Source organism: Littorina saxatilis, linkage group LG10, assembly GCF_037325665.1.
Source record: "Littorina saxatilis isolate snail1 linkage group LG10, US_GU_Lsax_2.0, whole genome shotgun sequence".
NCBI lineage: Eukaryota > Metazoa > Mollusca > Gastropoda > Littorinimorpha > Littorinidae > Littorina > Littorina saxatilis.
In genome coordinates this window covers 45,053,214-45,077,975 of record NC_090254.1, presented here as the reverse complement: position 1 = coordinate 45,077,975, position 24,762 = coordinate 45,053,214, and the positions used below count along the sequence as shown (strand labels likewise).

The 24,762-nt window shown below is 43.8% G+C and overlaps 2 protein-coding genes and 1 long non-coding RNA gene across 3 annotated transcripts; 2 read left to right on the top strand and 1 right to left on the bottom strand.

Moving 5' to 3' along the window:
- The first annotated feature begins 3,855 nt into the window (after nucleotides 1–3,855).
- Nucleotides 3,856–14,215, top strand: LOC138978932 (trypsin-2-like). Its single transcript, XM_070351745.1, has 7 exons — nucleotides 3,856–4,000; nucleotides 5,246–5,348; nucleotides 6,818–7,025; nucleotides 8,562–8,695; nucleotides 11,067–11,210; nucleotides 12,167–12,336; nucleotides 12,937–14,215. Exons 2-7 carry the CDS (start codon nucleotides 5,249–5,251, stop codon nucleotides 13,144–13,146), a joined length of 966 nt encoding a protein of 321 aa, XP_070207846.1. The 5' UTR covers nucleotides 3,856–4,000; nucleotides 5,246–5,248; the 3' UTR covers nucleotides 13,147–14,215.
- Nucleotides 14,216–18,694: 4,479 nt separating this feature from the next.
- Nucleotides 18,695–22,410, top strand: LOC138979263 (mucin-12-like). The gene is made up of 2 exons (XM_070352021.1): nucleotides 18,695–18,816; nucleotides 19,906–22,410. Exons 1-2 carry the CDS (start codon nucleotides 18,732–18,734, stop codon nucleotides 20,838–20,840), a joined length of 1,020 nt encoding a protein of 339 aa, XP_070208122.1. The 5' UTR covers nucleotides 18,695–18,731; the 3' UTR covers nucleotides 20,841–22,410.
- A 1,132-nt stretch (nucleotides 22,411–23,542) lies between these two features.
- LOC138978931 (uncharacterized) lies at nucleotides 23,543–24,138 on the bottom strand. Its single transcript, XR_011459852.1, has 2 exons — nucleotides 24,094–24,138; nucleotides 23,543–23,678 (listed from the first exon to the last, which is right to left on the bottom strand). It is a non-coding gene; the product is annotated as an uncharacterized lncRNA (long non-coding RNA).
- Between the last annotated feature and the right edge of the window lie 624 nt (nucleotides 24,139–24,762).

Here is a 24,762-nt window from a genome sequence, read left to right as displayed (position 1 = left end):
CACACACACACACACACACACACACACACACACGCACGTACGCACACACACACACACACACCCATACACGCGCACGCACCCACACACACACACACACACACACACACACGCACGTACGCACACACACACACACACACACACCACGCACGTACGCACACACGCACGCACACACGCACACACACACACACACACACACACACACACACACACACAGTCCCTCTGTCTTTGTGTCTGTATCTTTGAATCTCTCTCTCTCTCTCTCTCTCTCTCTCTCTCTCTCTCTCTCTCTCTCTCTCTCTCTCTCTCTCTCTCTCTCTCTCTCTCTCTCTCTCTCTCTCTCTCTCTCTGTCTGCCTCTCTCTGTCTCTCTGTCACTCTCTGTCTCTCTGTCACTCTCTGTCTGTCTGTCTCTCCCTCCCTCTCTCTCTGTGTGTCTGTCTGTCTGTCTGTCTGTCTGTCTCTGTCTCTCTCTGTCTCTCTCTGTCTCTGTGTGTGTGTGTGTGTGTGTGTGAGTGTGTGTGTGTGTCTCTCTCTCTCTCTCTCTCTCTCTCTCTTTCTTTCTCTCTCTCTCTCTCTCTCTCTCTCTCTCTCTCTCTCTCTCTCTTTCAGTTTGTATTGCTTATGTCACAACCTTCGTAAAATCAAATTTGATTTGATTTGATTTGATTTGATCTTTCTCTCTCTGAGGAAAAGGCACACATCTACTTGTAATCAAAACCTTGCTTTATCGAAGAACTTTGCGTTCATAAAGCGAACACCCACACCAAATACATTTTCCAAACCCACCGTATTCATGTCTCTGTATGTTTGAAGTTCGTGACCGACAACCCACAGTGAGTAAGCAAACCTTATTTTTCTTTCTGCATATATATTATACAGCATGCAATCTGAATACATTTATTTGACAATTATTTTCTCTCTCCGAAAATTAAACTCTTGTCGGCCCATGCCAGCATAGCACTTGAAACTAAAAACTCACCAGAAAGCCTACTGTATTCTCTTTTGGGCTTACCAAGACCGCGCCCCAGTGCCACAAAACGTTTTCATCTACCTGAATAGCAGTGCATTTGTGTCTTGATAATGGACGAGAACACAGGAGATGTTTGACGCACAAAAGGTAGACAAACTCCGGACTCTCTCCCACCTCTTTTTTCATTTCATAAACCCTTTTGACACGCTCTGTATCAACAGGCTTCAGCAATCTCACGGTTTGAAGTTTGCACATTAATGCAAGTTAAATATTACTTTTTATGTTTTGTAGCTTGTACAAAAGAAAGAATGAAAAGAAAACGGAGTGAGAGTCGTCTAGACAGATCCGTGTTTAAGGTTCTGTAACTCATTAAAATGTGTTAGTGTCGTGTGTTGACTTACTTTGACTTATTCCTGCAGACTCCCTGTGGAGCATAGGGCCGCAACAACTCGTGTCGTGTGTTACTTGCTTTTTATTTTATTTTAGAATGTGTTTTCTTGAAAACGTACTTTGTCATTCGGTCTGTCTGAGAAATTCCCAAAGATTGCATTCTAGCATCTCACATCTGTATTGAAATTCGAAGACACCTCAACATAACTGTCACATACTCCTCACGAACCCTTTTTATTCTTATTTTGATGTTGTTTTGTTTTGAGGATGAGGATGGGAATCACATTAACATACTCAAAAATATAAGCCGCTTCGTACAGCTAATGTTGTTATCGTCTCACAGAGTTAACTACACGCTTCTCTAGGAATGATTCTTATACATTATGTATCGGTAATTTATAACAGAACTCCGTACTGAAGTTGTACCAAAACAACGTGTCTTCCTTCTTGACTTGAATTGTCCTCTACTTCAACAGTGTTAAAACTAACTATGATAATGTGTTCTTATAAGTGGTTTGCAATGCTCAGTTCAAATGACAGTTGACTCATCTTTTTAGTGGGGTAAAATTGGAAACAGGATTTACAGTAGGTTGAGTGGGAGTATAGGTGGGGGGGTGTGGGGGGGGGGGAGAGGGTAGGCCCCTATTGACGATGGGTTTTGACGAAGATTCACAAAGAGAAAAATAATCGTGACAGAATGTTGTCTGAGAACTAAAATAAACGAAGCATACTCCCTGTTCCTTCTCATATGAAACCCATACATACAGACTCTGCAAACACTCGAGTTCCGGTAGGTTGGCATATGTATCTGTATGAACGGAGGAGGGGCTGTACTAAAAATAAATGTGTTATTCTAACTTGGGTTTTTGTACAAAATGAACGCACCCAAACACAGTCAGGCACAGCCACACAAAGAGACGAACATATAAAGGAACAGACCACATAATTATGTTTGCGTCATCGGAGGAGGGTTGTAAGAACAAAACAAAAAAGGGTTATTCTAATATGGATTTTAAACCAAAAATGGACGCAAACAAGCACAGTCAGGCACAATCACACACACAGAGACAGACGTATAAAGAAACAGTCCACATCGGTGTGCGTTAGGGGAGGAGGGCTGTACGGAAAATGTGATATTCTAACTTGGATTTTAGTACAAAACAAACGCACACAAACACAGTCAGGCTCCTAGCATATTATAACCACGTCATGTCCCAAATAGACACTAGTTGTGGGGACAGAAAAACCAAGTTAGCATAGCAACAGTCAGGCGCAGACCGACAAGAGACAGAGGACAAAGATACCGACATATTTCCCGTCAAAGGACCGGCCAAAATGATGATTTTGGTAGCTTGTTTCCGAATAGAAAAGGTCTCTAAAGACATTCAGAGGCACTGCAAATCCTTGGGTAGCAAACCAAGTGGGGGCCAGCGACCTACATGTATTTCAACAGTGGTAGGCTAACAAAGAAACCGGACGTGGCATGTAGGAATCTGGGTGGACTCTCCATCAGTAAAACAGAGCGATGTATTTAGAGATGTCTAATGTCTTGGTCCAGCTCTCAGTTTCTGTGTGTCTGTGTGTGTGTCTGTCTGTCTGTCTGTCTTTCTGCCTTTCTCCTTCTCACCCTCTCTCTCTGTTTCTCTCTCTCTCTCTCTCTCTCTCTCTCTCTCTCTCTCTCTCTCTCTCTCTCTCTCTCTCCCTCTCTTTCTCAGACACACACGCACGCACACACACACACACACACACACACACACACACACACACATACACACACCCACACACCCACACACCCACACACCCATATATACACGCACACACCACACACACACACACACACACACACACACACACACACACACACACACACACACACACACACACACACACACACACACACACACACACACACACATTCATCTTTTTTAATGAGTCGTGTTTGCAGAGGGTCGTTAGTTTTTCAACAAGGAAGTTATAGGAAAAGCGCATGAAACGCCAAATATTCGAACAAAGGAAGGTGGATAGGGAGGAGGAGGAGGAGGAGGAGGAGGAGGAGGAGGAGGAGGAGGAGGAGGAGGAGGAGGAGGAGGAGAAGAACAAGAAATAAAGAGAGGGGGGAGAGAGAGAGAGAGAGAGAGAGAGAGAGAGAGAGAGAGAGAGAGAGAGAGAGAGAGAGAGAGAAAGAATAAGAGAAAGAGAGGGAGTGAGAGACAGAGAGAGAGACAGACATACAGCTAGACAGCTAGACAGCTAGACAGCTAGACAGCTAGATAAATAGATAGATAGACAGACAGAAAGACAGTCAGACAGACAGACAGACAGACAGAGCGAATTGCTTTCCCAGCGGGCTGTTGGCACGCCACCATGTAGACGTTTCCCAAAGGGGGGATCAATTTGTGTCGACACCGGATTTGTAAACGAAGGTGAGTAAACAGAGACCTGAAGAGCCTTCGAAAGATGGGGATAAGGGTGTTCAAAAAGAAGTGAGTAGGGGGAGGGAAAGGGAGGCAGGGTGGCTGGGTGGAATGGACGGGGTGGTGAAGTACCCGCCTGAACGATGAGAAACTATCAAGATATACGGGTACATGAGTTGGCAGCCTGAATGTGAGGGAGTCAGAAACATCCAACCGACAACACAAAGGTGAGAGAACATGCATGAAATTAAATTGGATGAAAGTTGATTAACAAGACTTTCAATTGTTTTGGTTCGCAGGGGCCTCTTGTTTCTCATATTTCTTTGTTCTCTTCTTAGGAGTTCTTATGACATGAAAGCATCCCCGTTTTGTAAATCCGTGTTTCAAAACGGAAATGAAAAGCATAACCGGTTTTATTAAGTCGCTGAAATCTTTCGTCGACGTTCTCGTGAAAGTGTTGTTTTGTCCCGAATTAAAACGTTGCAAAATGTAACCTTTCTTGCTGCTTGATTCGCTGAAATCTGTACTCTTGTCGGAATGTAGACATACTTTTATGAAGCATGTATCCCTTTCCTTCTGATGTGAAACCTGTATATATATTTATATGTATATGTATAGATATATATATTTATACATATATTAATGGCAGTACTGCAGTTTAGCGTGTCGTAATTATTTATTCTTTTAGCTGACCCCATTCAGTCTGCGCTTGATTGACATCGCAGAGTTTGTTAAACAGAACTGAAGAGGTCGGAGAATAAACACTCGTACTGATATTTTGGTCGTTGTTTGAATAGAAGACTGCAAAGGTCTTATACATTGTAAGAGAATGACACGAAACACTCCAGCGTCAGCTCACCATAATGTGGCACTGATCGTTCTACTGATCCTATTTTTTCACTGCTACTAAATATAATTTCTGGGACATTTCAGAACATTATCAGGTCCGATACTACTTCTAGCGTATACGTAACTAGCACTGTTTTCTTGGTTTAATACGTTGGTGATTCACACAGACTTAACCACCGATACCTTCATTGGGTTCGCAAAATCAGCGTTAGCTCAAGGCAATGTGGCCCTATTGTTACTACACTCGCTATTAATATTGTCATAATGATACTTTCTGGGAGTTTCAAATCAATAGCAAGCATACCACTTTTATTTTATTTGACACTACATTCTTGGTTGCAGTTAGTAAATGAACTCATGCACAACCACTTATATATATATTCAATTTAGAAAACGTATAATATAAATACGTCTGTGCTTGTACTTCTTATTGTATGTCTTCAAAATCTGTTACAGTACTCTTGAACTCAAAAATAAATAGCTGACATAAAAGTTTAGGCGTATCGATATCCATTTACACGTATTCACTTTGATGGACAACAAATTGTTTGTTATTGTTATTGTTATTGTTATTGTTAGAAAAGCACCTGCCTTCCATATTCAGAGCCAACTCTTGTTTACAGACGATGACGCCTGCAGTGGTCTTGAGCCTGACTCTAGCACTGGTCAGTTCTGGTTTTGCTGCCACGCTTAAAAACAACGTCCTGAATGATGTCCTCCAACAGTGTGAGTATTTCAATTGCCATTACACGTACACAACGTCTAGATAAAGAGAAAACACACCAGTAACAAGGTTAGGTACGTTTATATCTATAATCAATATTTCGGCACGTTACTGCCTTCCTCGGGATGGTAAGCTACAACAACGTCTTTCAGAATACCCCCCTCCACATCTAGACAGCGTCTTTCACTATGATCCCCTCCATAGATAGACAATGTCTTTTAGAATATTCTTCTCCACCGCTAGACAGTTGAGACATGGTCAGTCCACATTTGAACGCTAAAGAAGAAGCTCGCCATGATCTGATAATAAATGAACACTACAATCTTCTTCTTCTTTTCGATCGCCGATCACACTTGGAGTCCAGATCTTGAGATATAATTAGTGGTCCTCTGCAGCGCAGCCACTGGCCCGTACAGCTTGTTGTGCAGGGACTCCGGCATTGGCCAGATTTCCTCTCTCAGCACCTGGTGGTTCCTGCAGTCTCGTAGGATGTGGGCCGTGTCCTGCTCTGCTTCCCCACAAGAACACATGGGGGAGGGCACAGCATGCAGCTTCTTGTGGAGATGCTGGTAAAGTCTGTTGTGTCCCGTTCTCAGGCGGAAGATGACCACCTGCTGTGGTCTGGATAGCAGGTGGTAGCTGTCCTGTGGCTGGGGCGTCCTGTGCAGAGACTTAATGATGGTCTTCATCTCTGTCAGGCTCACAGGGTTGTTCTCTTGCTCATCTTCTGCACCCAGCTTTGCCATCCTGTCCGCCTCTTCGTTTCCTTGTACACCACAGTGGGAGGGGATCCATTGCAGTACTGTCCTCAGGCTTTTGATGTTGTGTAGAGCGTGTTCCAGCTGAGGCAGTTTGCTACTGGTCATTGCTTGAACACTACAATAAACTCAACGTGAGAACACGAGAGATGGAAGGTCTCCTCTTAGAGTCCCATGACCTTTTGGACACAAGAAGACACAGGCCAAGGGGATTTGGCACAAGACTTGTGGACGAGTAAATGTCTTCAAGGCATACTATCCTCCACACTCACACACACACACACACACACACACACACACACACACACATACACACACACACACATACACACACACACACACACACACACACACACACACACACACACACAACTTGTTCACATCGCCCAAAGACCTATATACAGTTCGCTTTGGGGTTGGGAATTATGTCACCACACGTCAGAAATGCCTTAAAATCAGTGTTTGAACGTTCAGTTATTCACATTTTAAACGCTATGCTTAACTACACTCGGTACTTTGCAGACTGTGAATTCTACAGCATGGAATTTGCTTTAACGTTATGTTATTGTTTATATGCATTCAATGTTAAACTAGTGTGTTTTATTCATTTTTAATTTGTAAAGCGCGGAGAGCACGATTCTTCGTGGTTCGCGCTATATAAGCTCTCATCATTATCATCATGTAACGTTCTTTGCTCGAACTGTTGACTCCAGATCTGCGGCAGTCCGGGGCGGCCAACACAGAGAGACCCACAGGTCGCATCATCGGTGGGGACCGTGTGATCGACCGCTGCGTGGCCCCGTTCAACGCCATGGTGGCCCTGCAGCTCATGCCCAACAACCCTGACCTCAAGGTCACCTACTGCTCGGGCGTCATGCTCAGCCCTGACCTCATCGTCACTGCCGGCATCTGCCTCTTTCCGTGGGTAGCTTGCTGGATAGTTTAAAGTTGTTTAGTCTCTAGACAGACTCCACCTAATCTCTATTTCTCATTCTGTCTGTCTGTCTGTCTGTTTTTCTCTGTGTCTCTATCTGTCTCTGTGTCTCTGTCTCTGTCTCTGTGTCTCTGTCTCTGTCTCTGTCTCTGTCTCTTTCTCTGTCTCTGTCTCTCTCCTCTGTCAGTCTGTCTGTCTGTCTGTCTCTGTTTCTCTCTCCTCTCTCCTCTCTCTCTCTCTCTCTCTCTCTCTCTCTCTCTCTCTCTCTCTCTCTCTCTCTCTCTCTCTCTCTCTCTCTCTCTCTCTCTCTCTCTCTCTCTCTCTCTCTCTCTCTCTCTCTCTCTAGTCCCTCTTTAGGGCGAGGGCCAGATGCAAAAAAGTATACCAATGCTTATTCTGTTACCCTCGTAAAATAAAGAATTGTCATTGTCATTGTCTGTCTGATTTACTACACTTAGTATTACGCCAAAGATATGCTGTGCATTGTATATTCTGAACATATTTTTGTTGTACTATTGCTACATGTTCGATTGCTACCAACTTGTACTTATAATTACCTGCATAGTATGCATTTGATTTTATGAATAACCACATAATTATGTATGCTCTTCATGAATCATCATCATCATCATCATCATCATCATCATCATCATCATCATCATCATCATCATCATCATCGTCATCGTCATCTTTGTCATCACGTGCTGAAGTTTTCCGACCTCCTTTTGTTGGTAAACTTTTTAACTTTTTAATTTTTAACTTTTTAATTTTATCATTGTGTGTCTGTGCGTCCCAAGGACAGATTGTAAGAAAATGCGAAGCCTTAAATCTTAATCCTTGTTAAATAAAGTTCAATTCAATTCAATTCAATTTTCTCTCTCTCTCTCTCTCTCTCTCTCTCTCTCTCTCTCTCTCTCTCTCTCTCTCTCTCTCTCTCTCTCTCTCTCTCTCTCTCTCTCTCTCTCTCTCTCTCTCTCCCTCTCTCTCTCTCTCTCTCTCTCTGCCAAGTTGACAATCTCACATTGATGGGGTCTCAGACATTCTAATACCTAGGTTCCAAAGGAGAAAATGCTAACAATCAAACACCAACCGACTACCCACCCTCTTAGTGTGCCCAACCGACTACCCACCCTCTCAGTGTGCCCAACCGACTGGCACCATTAAACCCTTAGGCTGGTTGTCACGACATATGTCGCGCTACTGGCTCAGTCTGTTTGGTCGGTTCCGATTACCTCCCATGGATATGCGAAAACCTATATGACCGTTTTTCTTTATTTTTCTCTCTGTTAATTCACTAGTGACTATGTAACATGTGTTACAGAATTGCACCAGTGTAAGGGTCAATTGCGCGATCACAGTAATGCAGATTCAAGTGAAAGCGTGTCATTTGTTAAGTCTCAACATCTGCTAAAAATAATTGCCATCATTTCCTCTCTACTCCGGAATATATCGAATGGCTGCATGTGGTGATGAACAACGATGACAAGAACCGATTCAAACCCTCTAGCTCTTTGTTGTGGCAGTTACCTCAGCTTCGAAGGCCCCGTGTTGACAGCAGTGATCGGAGAGAAACACTTTGACTTCCAGGACGACAGCCAGGTCAACGTGCTCGTCAGAAACTTCAAGATTCACCCCACGTACGACAGCGTGATTGGCGGTAGGTCCTGGTGGCGGTAGATCCAGGTGGCGGTAGGTCCTTGTGGCGGTAGATCCAGGTGGCGGTAGGTCCTGGTGGCGGTAGATCCAGGTAGCGGTAGATCCAGGTGGCGGTAGGTCCTGGTGGCGGTAGATCCAGGTGGCGGTAGGTCCTGGTGGCGGTAGATCCAGGTGGCGGTAGGTCCTGGTGGCGGTAGATCCAGGTGGCGGTAGGTCCTGGTGGCGGTAGATCCAGGTGGCGGTAGGTCCTGGTGGCGGTAGATCCAGGTGGCGGTAGGTCCTGGTGGCGGTAGATCCAGGTGGCGGTAGATCCAGGTGGCGGTAGATCCAGGTGGCGGTAGATCCAGGTGGCGGTAGATCCAGGTGGCGGTAGATCCAGGTAGTTAAAGGTACAGTTCTCCCCGTGAAAACAGGTCGGCTGATGAGAGCATTAATCCACTTGGACACATACCCAACATCAACATCTTGACTGCTTCCGGTGCAGAGTGACACGTGTTTGAGTGAATTACTTAAAGGTACTGAACTTGTCAAATCCAGGTGCACGCAGCCCCTGGGGCTTTTAGTCATACCTCAGGCAGCTATCCGTTAGAAGAACTACCAAGTTTCATTGACTTGCACCCAAAGAGTCAAGAAGTGCGATTTTTTTACGAATTAATTTCGTACTCGGACCCGGCTGGTCTTGGCCTATTTTTGGATCTAAATTTAGATCAGGTAGATCCCCACATCATGCACAAAAAGACACGTCACTAAGCAAACTATGTCAGACGTCATCATGAGTTTGTGTAAAACAAAATGGAGGCCGGAATCACTCAGTTGAATCGAACTCCTACCAAACACCACGTAATAACTAGGTTAATTTATGCACTCGCGTGAACAAGAAACTGTCGAGCTTCACAGATGTCGTCGTTGCCGGGTAGTTTTGGGTTTGTTTTACTACCATAGGAGGATTTTTGAACTGTAAATGTACTGATCAGCTGCATCAAAAACGCAAAACGAAGGCTGTGAGCTGCACTGTGCCTTTAAATAAAAGACCACTCAACTAGAAGTGTTCTAATGTGAACACTGTGTGATTGACTGTATAATTCTACTAGCCAAAATAGCACACATGGAAAACACTAAATAGCGTTTACAATGTGTGTTACTTTTTCCAGAAGAATTATATAATGTCTCACACAGTGTCTACAACTAATTACAAAAAGTGTGTTCACATTGGAACTCTTCTAGTTTAGAGTGAAATCAATTCATATAACTTCCCTCTCTGCACAGCTGTTGAAATGTGTTACGTGTTCAAGTAAAGGGATGGTCAGATCTGAGATTACGAGTCGAATTCTCACAAGCAGGGCCGTGCCTTTAAGGGGCAAATTACACCTGCGCAGAGTCAGCGGCACAGACGACGCACTGCAGATTATTGAGGTAATTATTTTTTTTCACAGCCCGCTACACGGTGCGTTAAAGAAAACAAGCCAAGTACTCGTCATAATCCCTATCGCAGCATGCAGCGCCGCTGAATCTGCGCAGGTGTAATTTGCCCTTAAGTGAAAAGCATCCATTGTGGGCGAAGAGTTCGATGTTGACTGTGAGCAGATGTTCACAATAAGCACCCAGGTCAACATGCTTGAAACCACCAGTATGGCAGCAATAATGGCGGAAGGCACAGGTAGTGTACAGTAACAAAAATTAATATGAAAGCACACGTTTTTTTTTTTTTTTATTTTTTTTTTTTAACCTCAGTTGCATGCAGATTTGCTACTACAATTATTTTTTGCCTTTTTTTTTTCGTGTGTGGCTTGGAGCAAACCTTCTTCATAGGTCTTTTCTTTTCTCAGTCAAATGTGTACATTTTTAAGTCAACAAACTTTATCAGTAAACTAATATGTTTAAGTAAATAAATAAAAATAATCATAACAAATATGAAAGCACACAGTTGACATGGTTCTTTTATATGAAAGCACACGTTTACAATAAGGAACCATGTCAACTAGCTTGGCAGAAACTTCAAAGTTCATCACCCATACCACAACAAATCAGGCGGCACGTACAGGTAGCGTACAACTGAAACAAAAAACTACTTTTCGATGTTTAATGTTCACAATAAGCGTCTGTATAAACTTGTTCAATGGTTTGGGATTACATAAAATCCACCATCCGTGAGAGAGACCATTTATGTCATAACTTTACCCTATCTCTACACGTGTGTGCTTTATGCAAATGAGGTCAAGGGTTCAAACTATGGATCAAAAACGAGAGAGCTGTCTGAAAGTTCCAGGTACACTACACGACAGCAATGAGAAGGTTCAAGAAAACAGACATTATATAATAAGTAAACGACAGTCGTCTCTGCTGGTCAAAACACATGTGTGTGTCTTTTTCAGACAACAACATCGGCCTGATCAAGCTAGATTCGCCAGTGACCCTCAACGACTGCGTGCAGCCAATCATGAGGTTCGTCAGAGATCCCACCACCTGCTCTAGCACCCTAATGAACTGCACCATTACTGGGTGGGGGCAGTCCGACGGTGAGTAATGATTTGATTGTTTGTTGGCTTCGCTTTTCATTTTTCATTTTTTTTTGTTTTTTTGGTGTGGTCCGTTTCCCGGGGGGTCAGTTGGGACCAGTTAAAAATTCATTTTTTTCATGAACATTCTCAAATTTTTCTCCGTTTTTGTGAAGCATTAGGCCTCCGCAGTTGGCTTCCACACCCTCCGGTCTCTGACTGTTGTTTTGGTCGCCTCCCGGGTTCGATCGGTAGCTTTCCACTTGCCAAACCTCCAGGTTTGCTTTGGGCGTTCTCGTCTAAAAAGAAGACGAAATTCCAGCTAAGCCATTGTCGGGTAGCATAGCTCTTCCGCAAGATGAGTCCGATATATTGCTAATAATGTCTTCTTCTGATCTGAACTGTACTTCGGCTCATAATCTCAACTTCTTCCGCAGAATATTGCCATAACCATATTGCCATGACTCGAAGTGACTACCGCAGCGGCCTGACATCCTTCCCTGGAGTGTCTGTAAAATTAGTGAGGGTGCCCAGGTGTCTGACCAACACTGGGGGCTCATTGATATGATTCGACAAAGTCTGGCGGCGGAACGAAGTTCAGGGGTGTATGTTGCAGTGAGTGCGGCGTGGAAGCATACTGGGAGAAGGAACAAGATTCGAGACAAGCAAAAAGAGAATGAAACAAGCAAACAAAATAAAATAAATACATAAAGAAGAAAAGAAGAGAGAGAAAAAAAAAGAAAAAAAAAGAGAGAGGAGGAGAAGAAGAAAAGAGAAAAAGAGAAAACGAAAAAAGAAAGAGAGAGAGAAGAGTAGAAAGAAGAGAAGAGATGAGAGTGAAGAGGATAAAGAGAAAGAGAAGAAGAGGAGAGAGAAAAAAAATAAAAAAAAATAAAAAAATACAGACTAATGCCAAAACTTAATGTCGAACATAGCCATAATGAATGCAAACAGCAGATGACGTGTGTGCTTTACAGAGAATGGCGATCTGACACGAAACGCGAAGAACCCGATGTACGGCATGGTCCGACTGGTGGACGAGAATCTGTCTGTGCTCCTGTCCTCCAAGGGAACGTACACCACGCCGCTGAGACAGAACTCTCTCTACGCCATCGCTTACCCCAACTCACCCCTACAAGCGTGCTTGGTAAGTTGGGTTAACATGCAAGATCGTTTTTATTTTGTAATGGTTTATGTGACAGCGCACACGCACGCACACACAAGCACGCAGGCAGGCTGGCAGGAGGGCACACACCCACACCCACCCACCCACACACACACGCGCGCGCGCACACACACACACACGCACACACACACACACGCACACACACACATACACACACACACACACACACACAAACACACACACACACACAAACACATACATGTTGGAAATTGCTCTTGTGTGTGTTTGAGTGTGGATGCTTTAAGTTTAAAGTCGTCTTCTACAGCAAAGGATGTCATTTAAGCCAAGAAAGAGGATGTGGGGTGGTAAGCGTTCCGAATAGTTGGCTATATTCAAGACTTGCTCCTTTATAACTCTTTGCCTTTTCAGATTTTTGGTTCCTCACGCCTGTGAATTAACGTCAATTTTGTAAACGTCATCATCTTTAAGACTTTATAATCTTCCTCAGATTGTTGGTGGCCTTAATCATCTTTAAGACTTAATCTTCCTCAGATTGTTGGTGGCCTTAATTAAGGTGTTTCATTGTACCTCGTTCCTAATCAACATCTCTTCCTTCAACAGCTGGATTGGGGCGGCATGGTGGCGTGCAACATGAACGGGGACTGGATGCTTCGCGGAGTGATAGGCGAGCACAACTGTATCCCACCAGGCACCTCATCGGGGCCCATAGTCATCACCAACCTGGAGAAGTTCGCGTCGTGGATCAACTCCTGCTCCGCGGACTTCAACTCTGCCGCTTGCCAAGCCTATAAGCTCCCACAGTCAGCCTAGGCCATTGTTGCAAGGGGTATTGCTTGGAAGGCCACTGTTGTCGGGATATTGCTTAAAAGGTCATTTTTTGCAAGGGGAAAAGGTCATTATTGCAAGGGGTATTGCTAAGAAGGCCATTGTTGCAAGGGGTTATGCTCAAAAGGTTATTGTTGCAAGGGGTAATGCTTGGAAGGCCATTGTTGCACGGGCTATCGTTTAGAAGGTCATTGTTGCAAGAAAAACTACTTGAAAGGCCAGGTTGCAAGGGAAATAACTTAGAAGGCCATTGTTGCAAGGGGTATTGCTTAGAGGCCCATTGTTGCAAGGGGTAATGCTTAGAAGGCCATTGTTGCGAGGGGTAATGTTTAGAAGGGAAATAATTTGCAAGGGAAACTACGTAGAAGGCCATTGTTGCATGGGGTATTGCTTAGATGGCCATTGTTGCAAAGGATATTGCTTAGATGGCCATTGTTGCAAAGGACATTGCTTAGAGGGTCATTGTTACAAGGGAAACTACTTAAAAGGCCAGGCTGCAAGGGAAATAACTTGGAAGGCCGTGGTTGCTAGGGGTATTGCTTAGAAGGCCATTGTTGCAAGGGAAACTACTTAGAAGGCCAGGCTGCAAGGGAAATAACTTAGAAGGACATTTTTGCAAGGGGTAATGCATAGAATGCCATTGTTGCAAGGGAAATTACTGGGAAGGTCATGGCTATGTTGGGGTTGTTTCCTTGCAGCCGTTGGTTTCGGGTCACATTTTGAGTCTGTATTTAACTGTTGTTGTTTTTTTGTTCTTATTACTTGACGTGTTTTCATCTAAACTTTACAAAACAAATTTTTAAAAAAGATACAAATAAACGTGATTTATTCGTATTGGGGGAGAATGTTAGTGACCTACTTCAACTGTGTCAACACCCTTCGTGAGTTCTGACAATCACGTAGGTTCACAAACAATGGTGACAAAACTAAGAGAACCAAACATTTCTTTCTTAACGGCTGTATTGATTGGAAAATTGTATTATTTTCTTTCAAGCGTCTGATGTATTTTGTATTGACTTTTTTTTTCTCAGGATTAAAACCCAAGACAAAGATTCTTACATTAGTTGGTCTTGTTTTCTCTCCTTTACTTATTCGTTGAGTACTCGACTTTTGTATGAACTTGTTTATATGTAATAAATACTCTTTCTTCAACTGTTTTACAAAGCAGCAAGTTGAGATACGCGCGTGCTCAAAAAAAAAAAAATCCTGGACAGTCTTAAAACTGTACCCCCCTCCGAAAGCGGCGTATGGCTGCCTAAATGGCGGGGTAAAAACGGTCATACACGTAAAATTCCACTCGTGCAAAAACACGAGTGTACGTGGGAGTTTCAGCCCACGAGCGCAGAAGAAGAAGAACACTGTACCTGAAAAACAAACATGTTCCCCTCCCCGCCCCCCTTTTATTTGTATTGTTTTACTCCTTATTTATTCATGTGTGTGTGTGTGTGTGTGTGTGTGTGTGTGTGTGTGTGTGTGTGCGTGCGTGCGTGCGTGCGTGCGTGCGTGCGTGCTTGTGTGTGTGTGTGTGTTTCGGGGAGTTCTTTATTAAATCACAGGGCAAAATATGTGTTACTTCCTCGTTATTGTGAGGATCGGTTTTTAATCAGAAAGACACGGGTTTCTGACTAAACGCTCCCACGCGCATGCGTGTGTGTATGTTTGTGAATAAACGCAGCCAAGCTGACATATGCATGTCTGTATGAAGCGTAAAACATAAACAAAACAAAAATATGTACTTATCAGTACGTGCCTTTGCATACATGCAGCAGTTACACGGTCAGAGCCCCCCCCCCCCCCCCCCCTTCCGTCGTCACGGATTGGGAACTGTTCCATGCCGTGTATGTTGGGATCAAACGTGTTCCAGTTTGGGGAAGTAATTATTGTTCAGTTGTTTTGGATCGCGCGAGAATGAAACAGCTCACCTCCCGTGGTCATGATTGATGTCATGTGATAATAATAATGAAGACTTATTAATCGCCCCTTCTCACTGGAGCTCACGTCGATGTACAATAGCAACAGCACGCACGCACGCACGCACGCACGCACGCACACACACACACACACACACACACACACACACACACACCACGCACACACACACACACACACACACACGCACACACACACACACGCACGTACACGCACAAACACACACACACACACACACGATGTGCACGTAATTGTAATGACCTCGCCTCTGCTGCTAAATATCAATCACAGGATGGTGTGACTACCCTAGCTAACATCTCGTAAACATGAGGTCTTGAGGACTGAATTATCAACAAACGCGCATTATTTGACCAAAATACCAAATCGATCAAATAGTTTTTGTGTGTGTGTCGTGAATTAAGATTTGTATACCACATACATTGTCATTGAGAGTTAGAGCAATGCTGAAGATATGTTTTAATTACGCCAAAAATAATCAATAGGGACTAGACTAGCGTCTGATTTGATCAATTGCTTGAGACAATGGTCCGGTTCGGAACATACGTGCTAGCTTGGATTAAAAAAAAAACGTTCCAAGTGCGCAAAGTTGTAGACAAAACACACAAAATAAGGACCTAATTGAACTAATAATAAGCATCAAGTTAAGCAAATTGCTTATCAACTGTTGACGTATTAAAACAAAAGAATGTCCCATTGTGTTTTTATTAATATCACATTGCACAAACAATGCGCGCGATCCGAAAAAAAAGAGAAACGATAACGACTCCTCCCAACTTGAATATGGTGGATCCCAACCTACTCGGCATGGAACAGCTCCCCACCCGTGTTCATGATCGGTGTCAGGATATCACTCAGTGCACGTGATGACCTCGCGTCCGCTCCGAAATATTCGTGCACACAAAAATAAGCTCGTAGGCGATAAGAAGAGGGAGAGCGTAACCCAGGGCCGAGTTTCACGAGAAAGTTAGCAACCGGGTGGAAGCCAGCCGCGGTGATGGATTGGATGAATTTGAGATTTGTTGTGATTTCAACGAATCGGACCACGCAGTTTGTTCTCTCCCGTTTGGGTTTCACCCACTTTCGCTTCGTGTATCTCAACCCTGGCATCCAGCTGTGACACCATCACGTGTATCTGATCCTCGGTATGAGTTCTTGGTGTGCCTTGTTCAAGCTGAGAAATACACCAACTCGTCCTCTGGAGCTAGTGCACTGTCAGAGTTGACAAGCCTCACAGCGGGGTGTCGGCAGTTATTATTACTTGACGGTGTCATGGTTACAGGTTGGCGGCAACATGGTTAAAGGTGTTCCAAGGCACAGGTTTCGTCGTCGCATTCATAACAATCGAGTTGTTTTGCTTCCTGTCATAAATGAGTTTAAAAAGAAAAGAGCAGCGTTATCAACAGCACCAGCAAATGTAGCAGCAGCAGCGGCGACAACAGCAATAACAACAACAACAACAACAACAACAACAACAACAACGACAACAACGACAACAATGACAATGACAACAACAATGACAACAACAATGACAACAACAACAACAACAACAACAACAACAACAACAACAGCAACAACGACAATGTATTACAACAGCAACTTTTGCTGTTCACGTTTGAAGGTAACTCTTATTATCAATGATAACTATAATTTGAGGCTACTGTGGTAAGAAGATAAACGAAAGTACGAATAGTATTGAATTATTTTGGCAAAATGGCGCCTGTCTTGCATGGCAAACCAATTATGTCTGTTTCTATGCTTTTTTCCGAAGCGTGAGTCTGTTTTCTGTATTCGCAATGAAACTTTGAATACATGCAGATTACACAAACGGAAACAACTCTTGGTGATCTAAACCGGAAGCGACTAGAATGTGTCCGTTTTCCCAGACTATTTACCGCAACAAACTCAGAATGCAAACAAGAATGACCTCTTCTTAGAAGTTCACAAGGAGGGCATGTTTCAGAATTGAAAAATGCCGAATGCATGGCCATGAAAGATTGCGCCAAAGAGATCCTTTAACTTTGGGTTGGACGTGTGGAGGTGGCAACAAATCAGAAGCACAAAAAATGACGTTAATTTTGATAACTTCAGCCCACTAACACGAGATGTTCGTTGTCTCTTATAAGCAACACATGTTCTCGTTTCTGTGTTCGACACATTTGGATCCTCAATACAGGTTGGTATAGTGTCTTGTATTTATTTTTCCATATCATCCTTTCTGTGTACATTTCAAACTAGAGTCAACACTGTGAAAACTACATGGTCATTATTCTGAGAGAGAAAAAAATCTCACACACGTACAACTGCTTTGTGTAAGCTTTGTACATTAACTAATCGGTCCAAAACCTGACATTTCTTTTGTTTTTCTTACTTTGTAATTTATTAAATTTGAAAGTTATCATGGTTTTCTCGCTTACAGATAAAAGTAAAATGACCGACAGGGCAAACAAATGAACGCATCCTTATTGCAAACGCAATGGATCATCCGAATTAAACCTAATCGGACAATAAAGTTAACGTATTTGTTTGAATTCTACTCTAAGAGAAAAAAGATGTTGCACAGAATTAAATCTAACAGAACAATGAGCGAGCTTTTTTTCCTATTCTACTCAAGGAGGAAAGGTAGTTACAGAAGATGAAATGTACCGTACAATGAGGTCAAAACTGTACCCATTTTCATTTTGCGTCTACTTTTTTTCTTTTTTTTTTTGGTTTTTGTAATTGCCTACTATTTGCGTCTACTTTTTTGTTTGCAAAGACTTAATTTTCAAAAGACGCGAAGAAGCAGCCTGGTAATTTGTAAGATCATGCAGTTAGATGACATCTACCAAAAGGGACTGCAATACTTAGGAATATAGTCCTATTGCTTTGGTGTATGGGTGGAATCTCAATTGAACTGGATACAAAAAAATGCTATTTTAAAAATAATAGTTTTTTGACTGTTATACGAGTCGTTTGCGTGTTTGCTTGCATGTTTGTCTCACCTGGGTTTTTCAATCGAACATTTATCTGCCTGTCTCTCGATCTGTAGGTCCGTCGGTCGGTCAGTATTCCTGTCCATCCACCCATCCATCCATCTATCTATTAATTTAAAAAAAGTAAAACATTACATTGATTCTGGTTTACAGTCGCTCTTGAAAATGTGTTTTTATCAAGACTTGTCATATCAGTGACCTTTACTCTCTCTCCATTTCCTCTATCTCACTCTTTCTGCTTTTCTCTCTCTCTCTCCCTCTCTCTCTCATTCTCTCTTTCTCTCTCTCTTTTTCTCTCCCCCCCCCCTCTCATTGTTTATTTTTGTTTGGCTGTTTGTTTGCTTATTTGTCTGTTTGTTTGTTTGTTTGTTTGTTTGTTTGTTTGTTTGTTTGCGTGTTAGTTTGTTGGTTGGTTGGTTTGTTGGTTGGTTTGCTTGCATACTTGCTTTTCTGTTTGTCATTTATTAGAATTTTGTATTATTTAGATGTCAGGACAGGTTGTAAAAAAAGGCGTAGCCTTAAATCTCTATCCTTGTCAAATAAAGTTTCATCATCATCATCATCATCTCTTGAATTACATTATAATATGTTATCTCGTTATTCTGCTTATTGCAGCATCTGTTGAAGCAAACACGAAGGAAAAGTACGATGAAGATCCCTGCGATATTTATTGGCACACTGTCACTGATAGTGTCTCTGAAGACCATGCAGGCGGAAGACTTGACAGAACAAGGTAATTTCGTCCTTTCTGTTAGGAGGGAATTTGTCAAATGATGTACTGCGATTGTTGATTAGGCTTAATGCGTAGGCGTGATGGTCAGTTTGTGTGTGTGGAGGAGTTGGAGTTTAGGAGGCGAGGGTGAGGGTGTGGGTGGCGGGGTTGGAGATGGGGGGGGGGTGTACGCAGAGACAGAGACAGAGACATGCAGGGAGTTAGAACGAGAGAGAATGAGCGAGAGAGAAAAAGGGGGGAAGGGGGCGAACAAAGAAAGAAAGAAAGAAACAGACAGACAGACAGACAGACAGACAGATAGACAGACAGACAGACAGACAGACAGACAGACAGACAAAGATAGAGAGAGAGTGAGTAAGACACAGACAGTAATTATCTAAGATCACCGTTAAGATTACAGTAGTGATATCTACAGTTACAGTTCCACATCAAGCATTAAATTCAACAAATATATTAAAAACAGGCGTCATTGATTACATTCGACTGAAGCTGATTGTGTATCCAATTTTGTCTTTTGCGTAACATACAGAACACATATTTGTCACATCAGTATAGTTACTTTCAGTGATATTCACCTTAGTCAGGCAGTTATCATTATTTGTGCAAGATCGGTGCGTATCCTGTGTGTGTGTGTGTGTGTGTGTGTGTGTGTGTGTGTGTGTGTGTGTGTGTGTGTGTGCGTGCGTGCGTGTGTGTGTGTGTGTGTGTGTGTTTGTGCGTGTGTGTGTGTGAGTGTGAGAGACAGAGACAGAGAGATAGACAGAAAGAGAGACAGAGACAGAGAGATAGACAAAAAGAGAGACAGAGACAGAGAGATAGACAGAAAGTAAGGCAGAGACAGAGAGATAGACAGAAAGAGAGACAGAGACAGAGAGATAGACAGAAAGAGAGACAGAAACAGAGAGATAGACAGAAAGAGAGACAGAGACAGAGACAGAGCTTGCGGGACTCGGAGCAGAGATAGACAGGTAGACGAACAACTAGAGAGATGGACGTACGCTGCGGTACACCTCAGCGCGAAGAACGTGCGATTACCTGGAAGATGTTCACCACCAATGACTCTTTTGTTTCTTTAATTTGCTGAAACAGAGTCCCAAGCCAAACTTCAGCAGCTGAAGCGCACAGGTGTTGTGCAAGACGGCAGACAGACCCAGCACCTACGAAGACACCTGCCCCTGTCAAGTGTCCCGGCACGATTGTGGCCCAGGTATACACGCCAAGCCAGCGTCTTTCCTGGATACAATCGCCAAAGCAACGCGTTTCCCGGATACAATCGCCAAAGCAACGCGTTTCCCGGATACAATCGCCAAAGCAACGCGTTTCCCGGATACAATCGCCAAACCAGTGTATATCCCGTACCCCCACGTCCAGCCAGTGTGTTGCCCGATTCTTCTGGCCCGGTTCGTGTCCTGCCCGCAACTCCTCGCCCTGCTAGTGTGTTGCCCGGGTCTCATCTCCAAACCGGTGTATTGCCCGAAACCGAGGGCCCAGGATCATCGACACCCGGATCTAACCGCCCAGACAGTGTGTTAACCGGATCCTCGGGCTCAACCAACGTATTGCCCGGATCGTCATCTTCAACAAACGAATCGTCCGAATCTTCAGGCTCAACAAACGAATCGTCCGAATCTTCAGGCTCAACAAACGAATCGGCCGAATCGTCAGGCTCAACAAACGAATCGTCCGAATCTTTAGGCTCAACAAACGAATCGGGCCCGGATAACTTTCTGCCCGAAACCAAACGCCCGGACACTTTGACTTTTGGACACAGCCGCCCAATCAGCCAGTCGATCGGATCTGGGGAAATCGAAGACGACAGCGGGTACCACGGCTACCAACTCCACCCCTTCATCGTCCCTCTGCTGCTGAACCAGTGGTGCAGCAGGATGCAGATGATGAGGAACTCAGCTGCGGCCTTCTACTGCTACTTTCTTGTGAGTCAAACGATGCGCATGTCTGGGGATGACATTGTCCACGATATGCAGTTGCTTGGCCATCTGCCGGATGCGCCGGAACATCACTGAACGTCAATTTCCTCTGCTGGCTTCTGTGACTGACATTGCGAATACTACATGGCTTGCTGCGTCAGATTTACACGAGTTGCTTTTTACATTTAGTCAAGTATTGACTAAATGTTTTAACGTAGAGGGGGGAATCGAGACGAGGGTCGTGGTGTATGTGCGTGCGTGTGTGTGTGTGTGTGTGTGTGTGTGTGTGTGTGTGTGTGTGTGTGTGTGTGTGTGTGTGTGTGTGTCTCTGTGTGTGTGTAGAGCGATTCAGACTAAACTACTGGACCGATCATTATGAAATTTGACATGAGAGTTCCTGGGTTTGATATCCCCGAACGTTTTTTTCTTTTTTTTTGATAAATGTCTTTGATGACGTCATATCCGGCTTTTCGTGAAAGTTGAGGCGGCACTGTCACGCCCTCATTTTTCAACCAAATTGGTTGAAATTTGGTAAAGTAATGTACGACGAAGCCCGGACTTTGGTATTGCATTTCAGCTTGGTGGCTTAAAAATTAATTAATGACTTTGGTCATTAAAAATCTGAAAATTGTAAAAAAAATATTTTTTTTATAAAAAGATCCAAATTTACGTTCATCTTATTTGCCATCATTTGCTGATTCCAAAAACATATAAATATGTTATATTTAGATTAAAAACAAGCTCTGAAAATTAAATATATAAAAATTATTATCAAAATTAAATTTTCCAAATCAATTTAAAAACACTTTCATCTTATTCTTTGTCGGTTACTGATTCCAAAAACATATAGATATGATATGTTTGGATTAAAAACACGCTCAGAAAGTTAAAACGAAGAGAGGTACAGAAAAGCGTGCTATCCTTCTCAGCGCAACTACTACCCCGCTCTTCTTGTCAATTTCACTGCCTTTGCCGTGAGCGGTGGACTGACGATGCACCGAGTATACGGTCTTGTTGCGTTGCATTGCGTTCAGTTTCATTCTGTGAGTTCGACAGCTACTTGACTAAATGTTGTATTTTCGCCTTACGCGACTTGTTTAAATATTGAACTGCGAGCGAAAGCGAGCTTTTCAATATTTCAAAAAGCAACGAGTGTAAAGCTGGTAGCCTACTACACAGCAAGCCATGTAGTATACTGTTTATCCTATTTACTGTACTTACGTGTATTTCACGCAAAACGTCCCGCAGTCGAGGCGTACAAATTGAAGACGCTTCTTTTGGAACATCGATCTCTTCCAAAGCCTCGTGCAATGTCTCACGGCAAAGCAAAGAAACGTCACTTTATAGTGTAGCATGACGTGTTAGTTCTAAAAACTATTCCAGGAAAAACAGCAGGCGCAAAAGTATCTCCATAAGGACGTTTGTCTCGATGACTATGGCATCATAAGCATTGAAAGAGCAGGTCCCTGTCAGACTAGTTTGACACGACCTCATTTACATAACTTACACACGTGTGGTTTGAACGATATTGTTATTTCATGAGTGGTCTCTCTCACGCATGAAGGATAAACTAAGATTGCTTACTTCTCAGCTATGAGAGAATAAGAGAGAGAGAGAGAGAGAGAGAGAGAGAGAGAGAGAGAGAGAGAGAGAGAGAGAATGTGTGTGTGTGGGTGTGTGTGTGTGTGCGTGTGTGTGCGTGTGTGTGTGTGTGTGTGTGTATGTGTGTGTGTGCGTGCGTCCGTCCGTGCATCCGTCCGTGCGTGCGTGCGTGTGTGCGTGCGTGCGTACACGTATATGAATTCGGAAGTCCGGTTGTGGTTTTGCTTCGCATTTCTGTCCAATAAAGGCTTTACTCGTTTTCCTTTTTCTTGACACGACTCATTTTCCTATTTCTTGGAGCGTCGGTGTTCGGGAATAGCATGTTCATACATGCGCGCGCGTGTGTGTGTGTGTGTGTGTGTGTGTGTGTGTGTGTGGGTGAATGTGTGTGTGTGTGTGTGTATGTGTACGTGTGTGTGTGTGTGTGTGTGTGTGTGTGTGTGTGTGTGTGTGTGTGTGTGTGTGTGTGAATGTGTGTGTTAGGAAGTCCGGTTGTGGTCTTGCATCACATTTTTGTCCAATAAAGGCTTTACTCTTTTTACTATTTCTTGACACGACCTCATTTACATAATATACACACGTGTGGTTTGAACGATATTGTTATTTCATGAGTGGTCTCTCTCACGCATGAAAGATAAACTAAGATTGCTTACTTCTCAGCTATGAGATAATACGGAAAAAAAGAGAGAGAGAGGTTATGTGCGTGTGTGTTTGTTTATGTGTGTATGTGTGTGTGTGTTTGTGTGTATGTATGTGTGTGTGTGTGTGTGTGTGTGTGTGTGTGTGTGTGTGTGTGTGTGTGTGTGTGTGTGTGTGTGTGTGTGTGTGTGTAGTATGCATGGTCTTGTTTTAAAGTTTATTCCAAATAGAAAACGGCAATGTTAGCCCCTAAATGTCCGTCGATGAGGCTTTGGTGATGTGAAATACCATTCCCTTACTTTTTTGGTTGGTAGCGATGTAATGCAGGGATTCCTGCACAAACATACACATACGCACACGAAAACAAACATACATACACACACACGGACACACACACACACACACACACAAACAGACGCACACACACACACACACAAACACACACATGCACACACACACACACACACATACACACACACACACACACACACACACACACAACACACACACACAAACACCCCCCCCCACACACACACAAAGAAACGAACTCAAACAGCCAAACTTCCATCGATGTATCCACCCACACCACTCACTCCACTTGTGACCAATGACCACGGGGCAGCCGGCGTGCAGGGTCAAGTTGTGGACATCGTTATAGTCTGGCTCAAAGTTGTACCACACCAAGGCTGCTCCCTGCACGGAAACAGTTGTAGTAATGACACACTGATTGGCTACTGGTGTGGTGGTGTTTATCATGATGATAAGGTAATGATGATAATGATGTGTCCGTGTTTGTGTCTGTCTGTTTGTGTGCATGTGTGTCTCTCTGTATCAGTCTCTGTATTTGTATCGGTCTGACGGTGGTTGTGACGACGATGATGATGATGATGATGATGATGATGATGATGATGATGACGATGACGATGATGTATTTATATATGTGTGTCTGTTTATCTCTCTGTCTCTCTCTGTGTCTGTGTGTGTGTGTGTGTGTGTGTGTGTGTGTGTGTGTGTGTGTCTCTCTCTCTCTCTCTCTCTCTCTCTCTCTCTCTCTCTCTCTCTCTCTCTCTCTCTCTCTCTCTGTTTTCCTCCTATCTGAGAAACCCACCTTGCGGGGTGCTACAGATATCCCCGCCCTGGGGAACACAGTGCTACAGATATCCCCGCCTTGGGGAACACAGTGCTACAGATATCCCCGCCCTGGGGAACACAGTGCTACAGATATCCCCGCCCTGGGGAACACAGTGCTACAGATATCCCCGCCTTGGGGAACACAGTGCTACAGATATCCCCGCCTTGGGGAACACAGTGCTACAGATATCCCCGCCCTGGGGAACACAGTGCTACAGATATCCCCGCCCTGGGGAACACAGTGCTACAGATATCCCCGCCTTGGGGAACACAGTGCTACAGATATCCCCGCCCTGGGGAACACAGTGCTACAGATATCCCCGCCCTGGGGAACACAGTGCTACAGCTATCCCCGCCCTGGGGAACACAGTGCTACAGATATCCCCGCCCTGGGGAACACAGTGCTGCCTCCTTTCTCCACGTCGCTCAGCTGAAACTCGTGCTACAAAGCAAACAGTTCAACAACATTCATAGACAAAAGATCTGCCGTGGATTGAACTTACCTTACACTAAGGAGGAGTAGAAAGTGGAGAAGGAAAAGGTTAGAGACCGAGAGACAGCAGAGATGTCATTTCATGCCCTTTCAGCTGAGTGATCTAACAATGCAGGTACCAGGCTTTCTAGGCAATACAACCCAACTCAACCC